The 9,479-nt window shown below is 43.3% G+C and overlaps 1 protein-coding gene across 6 annotated transcripts in view; it reads right to left on the bottom strand.

Annotated features, from left to right (window-relative positions):
* Positions 1–3,768: 3,768 nt before the first annotated feature.
* LOC138744626 (tyrosine-protein phosphatase non-receptor type substrate 1-like) overlaps positions 3,769–9,479 on the bottom strand; it is a 31,329-nt gene continuing 25,618 nt past the window's right edge. For 4 of the 6 annotated variants that reach the window (XM_069901077.1, XM_069901076.1, XM_069901071.1 and 1 more), the window contains 4 exons: positions 7,532–7,639; positions 5,604–5,647; positions 4,874–4,960; positions 3,769–4,293 (listed from right to left, as the gene is read on the bottom strand). In XM_069901077.1, coding sequence (XP_069757178.1) covers positions 4,156–4,293; positions 4,874–4,960; positions 5,604–5,647; positions 7,532–7,639 — 377 coding nt within the window. In that variant the 3' untranslated portion in view covers positions 3,769–4,155. The remainder of the gene's footprint in view (positions 4,294–4,873; positions 4,961–5,603; positions 5,648–7,531; positions 7,640–9,479) is intronic. The other 2 variants (XM_069901073.1, XM_069901074.1) reach the window with 2 other exon arrangements.

The following is a 9,479-nucleotide window of genomic DNA, read 5'->3' as shown; positions in this document are numbered from 1 at the left end:
AATGATGTTCTATTAATAAAAATGAGCAAATTATGCACCATTCGCTCTATCAATTGTAATGTGCATTTATTTCTCGGATGAAAGGACCGATTGTATTGCTGATACAGAGCGCAGTTGGAAGACATATTGTGAGGAGGGTGTCTAGGAGCTTGGAAGGGAATGACTTGGTTTCAAAATGACAGGCTTCACGGTGGCGTCGCTTGGTTTATGTTGTACCCCTCTCTGCATTATTTAAAGGATACGACATGTCTTAATATTTCATTGGACACATTAGTTAAAATGTCTTTAATTTTTAAATCATTTTTTTAATGCCAACCCCTGTGGAAATATTTCACCTAAATCTGGCTGATTAATCTTTTATCTGCTTTTCTTTCACTCCCCATCGCCGTCTTCTTTTTTTTAAAAATATTTTATCATTATAATTATAACAGTTAGTATCAAATCACAATTTTTTTCTTGATAAATTCTGCTATAGTTTTTCACAGTCTTTCTGATATTTCTCTTTACAAAATCATCTTTACTAATCTTTATTTCCGTCTCCTGTGCCTACATTTGCGCGTCAGGGCCACGAGGGACACAAACATCTCCAGAGATGATTCCTCTGGGTTTCTCGCACATCCGAAAATGTACGTGTTGATCGGGTAATTTACTTATTTAAATTGTCCCCCATGTGCAAGAAACTGTGGAAGGGGGAAGTAATTGGAGGAGGAGTGAGGCTGAGATTTAGAGTTAGATTTGTGTGAATGCATCTACTGATGTTATCCAAAGAAATGACTCAGTAGAGTGGATGCAGCAAAGCCTTTTGGCTCCGGTATCCGAAGTGCGTGTGAAAGACCACCGCATTAGTCGCTGGTTGTTCAGGAACAGGGACAGCAGGGATCCACTTGACAATGAGGGAAAATGTCAAATTAATTCTATGCTGCAAATAGTAGAAATCTTAAAAAACCCAAGTTGATGGCGCTGCTTCAGCAGTAGATTGGAAGATATTGGTCCACTGTTCCACCTCATGGTAATAGCTCATCAGCACCTGCTCGATGCTGCAGTTTCAACAGGTGCTTTTAAGTTGCAGCATCTGGGTAGCCCTCCTAGGACTCAGGTGCGATTAGTGGGGCAAAGGTGCCTCCAGCACCTTTTAAGATGAGGGGGAAGGACCCAGTAAATCGCCAACCCGGTGATTTAAGGGGGATCCCATCCCCACAATGACGCATCACCAAACTAGTCTCCCCAACCCACCACCAGCTCCCACCATCAATCGCGCTCCCACCCTCCCCCCCCCCCCCCAACCCACGGCAGCCGACCCTTCTGCCCCTGCGGCGGCCGATCCCTCTCTTCTCTCTCCCCCGTGGCAGCCAACCCTGCTCCTCTCTTTCCTGCTCCCCTGTCCCACTGATCTTGGCCTGCTCCCCCCCCCCCCACCCCCGTGATGCCAGCGTGTAACTAGGTCGGCCATTTTGCTGTTCAAGCTGCTGGTCGACGTTTTCTGTGTAAGTTTAACTGGGTTCCCTGACGACCTCCGCTGACCGGGTCCAACCCTTTCAAGTTGCCTTGTGAGTGAGGCGCTAACCAGGCAAATTTCCCGGTTAACCCCATTTTACAAGGCAGTTTGAAAGCACCTAATGCTGCATAGTTTCAGGATTCACTGACACCGTTTTGTTCCAACTCCCGTTTCAGTTTCATGCCAGAGGCGAAAGGGTGGAATTGCATTTCTGAACCGTTAAATGAAACAATTGGAAATCAAGTGAGAAATGCTGAGCTGATTGGAACCATAAAGTTTTTTTTAAACATTGTAGAGTTCAGATGCTGGAATCTGCAGAACACTTGAAATATGAGTCTTCTGGTAGAAGCGTTTCACAGATTTGTTTAGTACACGCTAGTGTTGCAGTTGTGTAGAACAATTGTCCACAAGGATATCTGCAAGAAACAGTGGTTCTCAACCTTTTTATTTCTATTCACATATCACTTTAAGTATTCCCTATGCCATCGGTGCTCTGTGATTAGTAAGGAATTGCTTAAGGAGGCATGTGGGTGGAAAGAAAAAGTTTGGAAACCACTGTCTTAATTGTACCTTATTGTCCACGGTTTCATAACTTCAAAGGAAATGGGCCAATGACAATTTTTCTCAATCAAAATATTTCAGTAACAATTGGGTCTAGAGCAGTGATTCTCAACTTTCCTTTCCCACCCACATACCATATTAAGCAATGCCTTTCTAATCACAGAGCACCAATGGCATAGGGAATACTTAAAGTCGTATGTTAGTGGGAATAAAAGGTTGAGAACCACTGGATCAATGTCAGAATAAAAATGAGCTAATTTAAGTTTAGAAATGTGTATTCCTTGAAGCTCCTTAAATGGTTACAGAGAATGACGTGCACAAAATGAAGATTCATTAATCAAATGAAGAGTGGTGCCCTCGTACTCATCTGGAAGGGATATATTCAAATCCCATTCCTATTCATTCTTGATCCTAGTCACTGAGGCTATTTTTAGGTCCATCAAATTATTGGTAAACTTCAAATCAAAAAGTAAACCAAGAACATTTATTTTGGAAATTCTAAGCAAATCAGGAAGTTTGGACTGAAAAAGAAATCCTATTTGTAAGTATCTAAAAAGGTGTTTATTAGGAAGTTTAAAAATTTCTGTCAATTGTTTGAAAGAAGCAACATTATCTTGAATAAAAGATCCTTGAAACTTTTTATATCTAATTTGTTCCACTCCTTAAAACCTGTGTCACACATGGAAGGTTGAAAGTGATCATTATGTATAATAGAGCTGGCAAGAGAAAAACATAATATCCAAAACATTTCCTAAATTGTGCCCATGTTCTCAACCTATGTCGTAAACCTATCCTACCCTTTACCTCGTTGATAGCCAGACGAGCAATTCTGATGAAATGGAAAGATAATTCTACACTGACTCATATGCAATGGTTGCATGTTATTGACTTACTTACGGCTGGACAAAATGAGATACAGCACAAAAGATGTCAAGGTTGAATTCGACAACCCATTCACGGATTATTATCACAACTTTAAGATTTAGTTGCGTGAATGCCCTGAGGGTTCCCTGTCGGTGTCCGAGAGTCACGATTCGATTATACCCATTTAGTGGGAGATTAGTAGGGGTTTTTCTTTTTTTCTATTTCTAGAGAAAACCGGGCAAGAGGAGACAATTAATAATGATCCCCTCATAGAATAGGATGAAGGTTTATAGTACATGTATGGGATTCTTAATTCTCTCTTATTATATTCCGTTTAACATCAGAATCCGAGGTTTTGAGCAAGATATGTTGCCTGTTAATTAGGGTTTATATTCTGTTTTACAAGTGATATATGTTGTGTATTTACTATGAGTTGCATTGTATTATGTCATCAGTTAGAAATCATGTATAAAGTTTTTTTCTCTATTAAAATCAATAAAAGAAAGTAATGATATATTATTTCGACAGTATGTAGAGGGTATGTAGTGGGTAGTGGGTCTTGCAATTGGGCATTCATGTCACAGTTAATGAAAAATGTTAACTTCTTTTGGAAGAAATTGGATGTGTCCAATGTGTCCCGCCGGTCCCCGCTGACAGCCCCCGCGACCCCGACAGCTCCCGCTGTCCCGACTGTCCCCGCTGACAGTTCCCTCTGCCCCGAGGGCACTGAAGTCCGACAATTATTTGCGAAACGCTGTTAAAGTATTTATTGCGAGCCCACGATTTTCTTCCCTTGGTTCCTGCCCGTACTCGTTTTTGTGACAAACGAGGGACGTCCAGCCATGGAATGAGGTGAACAGGCAGCTGCTTTAATTAAACACAAATATCTGCATTGGAAAAAAAACCCAAGAATTAATTAGCATTAATGTATCAGCCACCATTCACGAACAAAGTTTTCACGACATTTTGATAATATCTCCCTCCCAGTAACGAGAAAGTGCAGAACTTTATTTCGCAGCCCGTTTCATGTTAGCAGAGATCGGAAAACGAGGGCTGTGTTGATACGGTCAGTGAGAAATTTATCACAGTCCGAGGTAAAAATGACCACTTCGCTTTCTTCGCCTGTGTGTGTGTTGTTTCTCTTGTCGTTTCGTAGTCTGCACTGTAACGATTAAAAATAAACATCTTTGATCTCTATTCATTCGTAGCCTAGGAATGGAAACTTAATTTGATTCTCAGCTTCTCGCTTCTCTTGAAACCTTTACACCTGCATACACCGCACGGGCGTCTTTCTCGTTAAATGCCGTGGTTTTATTGGACTTTTGAAGCTGCAGAGAGGCGTAAGTCAGTTTTTCCGCTCCTCCTGTTTTAGTCTGTGAAAGTAATTCAATATCGGCCGTTAGTCCATTGTCCAGCCGATCGATTTTAAAATAAAAATTGCAATGAACTCAGTTTTATCACGCTAAATTCGCAGCCAGTTTACACAGAGATGAGCATTAAATTATTTTCCTCTGTTCCTAAAAGATTTTCTTGGTACAGGAACTAATGTCATATAGAGGTAAAGAATGCCATATATTGTGGAAACGAGTCTGCGACCACCAGCATGCGCCCATTTAAAATAATCCCATTTAATTTTCACCAGATTGCCGTCATCACTGTCTTCCCCTCAGAGTCCACCAGTCACCTACATACTTGTGGCTCTGTACAGTGGCCATCAACCCGCATGTCTTTGCGATGAATCAATACCCCTCGGTTGGCAAAGAAAGCTAGAATTGGACCTGCTGAACACGCGGAACAGCATGTGCCGGCGTCTAAGTACTTAAAGGAATGCTTAGGACACAAAATATGTGGAACGCTTACATTTCCAAGCGCTTATTTCAAATACCTCTACATGAATTTCAGGTATTGCAACGATCATTTTCTATGTTCTTTACTCCAAGCCCCCGGCTTTACCTGCTCTTCCTGGTGTCGAACTTTGGGAAATCTCCTGTCCTCGCTCAAATTTAGTGCAGAGCCATGTCCCGGTGACTCTTGTCCAGCCTGTTAGAAGGATAACATTATAATGCTAGCAGTGGGTCTGGTGTAGTTCCATGAAGGGAAACTGAGCCTGAAGCCTTAAACAAGGCGAGGATAAACCCCCCAAAAAGTGCACAATTTAATGCTGGGTGCACTCAAGGATATGCCCAGAACGACATTCGGGGAAGACGTGAGGCATGTCAGCTCCAGCGTTCATTTTTGTTTGTGGATATTTTTAATCTACATTGATTTTAAGTGAACAATTTGGAAACGTGCTTTACCAGTTGTATTAGTTTCTCGGTTTCGGCCACCTTCGTTGCTCCACGGTTATCCCCATTTCCCTACTTTCCTGTACTTTAGGGTAACGGTTACCATCTTCAATGTCCACATATTGGGGACCTAACAGAGAGCTCTCACCAATCACAGGTACTTCCATGAAGGAAGAAGCTGTAAACTCCAGGAATAAGTCAGGACTGAAGCCGCATCATCGGAACTCTGAGGCAGCGGATTTATAAGCGGAGACACTTGTTCTAGCGATGCAATCAACAGGCAGCATCGTTTCATTCTACGCTGCAATTTTTAAGGAATTAAATTTATATATTCTTTGCAGATCATAACATTTCTCGACTTGTCCAGCCCTCGGGGGTGGAAAATCACATTAACCTACCGGATTTCCAGTTCGGATTTCTTCCACGGCGATGGTATCACGACCTAAGGAGGGGAACAAACCCATTTTCAATGACAGGATTGCTTTTTAGGAAGGTGAAAGTTATCCACTTGAATTGTCATTATAATTAAATTACAAAGTCCGAACACCGGAACGCTGGTAACAGCTACTCGAAGATATTTTTGGAACACTATTTTTGGCAAAAGAATGTGCTGCTTCCTGTGTCCATGGTTGAACATGCACGTCAACAGCTGTGTTGCACTTGAAAATGACTAATTGTATCACCAAGAAAACTAATACTGTTTTTTTTAACCTAAAATCAAGATCAATCCCAAATTATTTATGGCTAAAAATCTGACATTTTCTATATGTAATTTTAGACATACAGTACAGCACGGTAACAGGACCTTCCGGCCCACGAGCCCATGCAGCCCAATCACATCCAATTCACCTACGAGCCCCGGTACGTTTTGAAGGCTGGGAGGAAACCGGAGCCCCCGGAAGAAAACCCACGCATTCACGGGAAGAAATCCTTACAGACAACCCCGGATTCGAACCTGGCTTGCTAGCGCTGTAAACGTTGTTTGAGTGTTTGGAAAGCAAGTTCAAGGTAATATTGAATGATTCGAATGGGAAGGTGAAATAATGGTATTTGTATTCCAGTTTGTAACTGGTATTCTCCACTGTCAATGCTTGAAAATATTTGTTTCTCTCCTTAATGACTTCCGAGTTATTGCCAGAGTACATGTATAACATCACATACAACCCTGAGATGCTTTCTACTGCAGGAATGGCAGAATTACCATTTATTGGCAGTGTGAAAAAAACTGACTCAATATACACATGTAAACAAATAAATAAATGTCAACAAACTGTGCCATACAGATACAGGGGGAAAAAAATCAATAAAGTGCAAAAATAAGAGTACTTAAATGAGTCCCTGATTGAGTTTATTGTTGAAGAGTCTGGTGGTGGACGGGTAGTAGCTGTTCCTGAAGCAAGCGGTGCAAGTCCTGTGGTGTCTATACCTCTTTCCTGATGGTGTCATCGAGAACAGAGCATGTGCAAGGTGGTGTGAATCCTTGACAATTGCTGCTACTCTCCCATGATGTGTTCCCTATAGATGTTCCCAATGTTGGGGAGGGTTTTACTAGTGATGTCCTGAGCTGTGTCCACTACCTTTTGCAGGGCTTCACACACAGATGTATTGGTGACCCCCCATACCAGACTGTGATGCATCTAGTCAGAACACTTTCCACCACGCATCTGTGAAATTTTCCAGTGTTGGTGATGTCATGCCAAACCTTTGCAAACTTCTGAGGAAGTAGAGGCACTGATGTACTTCCTCCATGGTGGCATTTGTATTAGGTACAGAAAAGATCCTCCACGATTGTGACTACAAAGAACTTAAATTTGCTCACCCTCTCTACCTCTGATCTCCCAATGATCAATGCATTGTACATTCTGGTGTTCCCTTCCTGAAGTTAACAGTTAGCTCCTTGGTTTTGGTGACATTGAGTGTGAGATTGTTGGTGCCCCATTCACCCAGGTTTTCAATCTCTCTCCTATTTGCTGGCACATAGCCCCTTTTTATACGGCCACTACTGTGGAATCACCAGTGAACTTGCAGGTGGTGTTATTGTCATACTGAGCCACACAATCATAGGCATAAAGTGAGTAGAGCAGGGGGCTAAGAACACAGCCCTCCAGTGCTCCAGTAGTAATGGAGATTGTGGAGGACACTTTCTTACCAAGCTCATTAATTGTGGTCTGGATTTAATTGCACAATTTGGTGTTGAGTCCCAGTTCTTGGAGTTTGCTGATCAATTTTGAGGGGATGATGGTGTTAAATGCCAAATGTATGCTTCTTTCTTCCATCAATGGAATTAGGAAATGGGAACATTTGTTCAATTTTGTAAGGTTCTTACCTGGTTTTCTCTTTAATGCAACTATGGTCAAAATTATGATCAGAACAAGAATTGCTGATCCTCCTACTATACATGGAAAAATAAGACTTTCATAAGTGCTTTTTGAATCTGGTGGAAAAAAAAAGAAACCGTGATACATATACTCATTTACATGGATTAAGGTTAACAAGGCAGAACATTTTAACGTGTCTTTCAATCTTTACTGTATGAAGATTGGAAGAAATAGAACTACATAGAAATTGTAAATTAAAGAGTACATTTACAGATGAAACATTCATGTATTATTCATTAAGATGAAATAATGTTTTCATTTTCCTTTCAAGGGGCTGGGGATTTTCCATGGAGTTTGACATCAACTTCAAAAAATTTTCCAAATGCATTCCATGCATTGACTCCCAGCACCTGTCTCAACAAGTACTTGTGGCTACAAAGCTATAGAACATACAAAGACAGACAAGGCACTTATATCGAGCATTAGGATACATAATGTGACATTTGGCCATAAATATAGCTCTCTATTTATATATATGTAATTATAATATAAACATATGTGGTGGCTCACCACAAAGCAGGCGAAGCGGCCCCACATGTAAGCCACATTGTGGGGCAGCCGGCCAAAATGGCACTGTCAGGGGTTTCCCTTCCTTCCAGCATGGGGCTCAGAAACCCACGCTGGGGGACCACGTGACGCCCGGGTGATGTCAGTGCCCTCCAGCACGATTCTCAGCCAGAACCAGGCGGGGAGTATAAGTGCAGCCCAGCAGCCTGCAATAAACCAGAGTCTGCTCACTGAGCTCAATCCGTCTGGTTGTATGTGTTATTGTAGGAGCAGTGTAGCTGTCACTACAATTGGTGATCCCGAATGGTTCAAATATCTTTGAACCCATCATGAGTGAGCCTGGGATCAACACTATAGCTGTAAAACTGCCTGAATTCTGGGTTCAGGAGCCAAAGACCTGGTTTGGCCATGTGGAGATCCAGTTTCACCTCTGCAAGATTTCATCCGACATGACCAAATTCTACCATGTGGTCACTGCCCTGGACCAGGCCACTGCCAGACACATGCTGCAACTTGTTCAGCACTCACCCGCCGAGGACAAATACGAGACCATCAAGCAAGTGGTTACCGGGTCCCTCAGACTATCCAGACACCAGTGTGCCGCTAGGATGCTGCACCTCGACACCCTGAAGGACAGGTCCCCGATGGAGCTGATGGATGAGATGCTCGCACTCATGGGTGAGCACACCAACTGCCCACTCTTTGAGTGCATCTTTCTCGACCATATGCTTGGGGAAATCCAGCCTCTGCGGGTCCAGGAGAGCTTCACCAACCCAAGGAAAGTCACCCAGAAGGTCCAAGAGCTATAGCTTGCATGATCCCCAGAGGGCTCAATGGTCCAGCAGGTCACGAGGCATGGACATGACCATGCCAATCCCACCTCTAGCACTGCAGCAGAGCACCCGGCCCCTGAAGGGGCTCCCAAGAGCATAACCAAGGCCACAGCATACACTTCAGGCCTTTGATTCTACCACCAGCGCTGGGGAGTCAAGGCTTGGAAGTGTCATCAGCCCTGCTCAATCCAGGGAAACGACCAAGCTGGCCGCTGTTAATGGCTTTGGCGGCTGGCCAAGGACACAGCACCTTTACCTGCAGAACTCAGTCAGTGGCCAGCAGTTCCTCGTTGACACTAGAGCCCAGATCAGCATCATAGTGGCCACGGCCATCGAATCCAGGAACTGACCTCATGGACCACCCCACCATGCGACCTACTTTTTCAGCTCAGGGCACACTTGGACTTGTTCAAACCCCCCACTGCTGCCCAGTCATGGCACCCGCCCATCTCACGTTCCTGGCGAACTTCTTTCTGTGGAGTACATTTTCGTTCAGTGGAGCCCCACCGCGGCTCCTCTGCAGTGATCATATGAGGGGCCGTACAGGGTTGTGCAG

Source organism: Narcine bancroftii, chromosome 10 (genome assembly GCF_036971445.1).
Source record: "Narcine bancroftii isolate sNarBan1 chromosome 10, sNarBan1.hap1, whole genome shotgun sequence".
NCBI lineage: Eukaryota > Metazoa > Chordata > Chondrichthyes > Torpediniformes > Narcinidae > Narcine > Narcine bancroftii.
The sequence above is the reverse complement of the archived record's forward strand: the minus strand, read 5'-3'. Positions and strand labels throughout refer to the sequence as shown.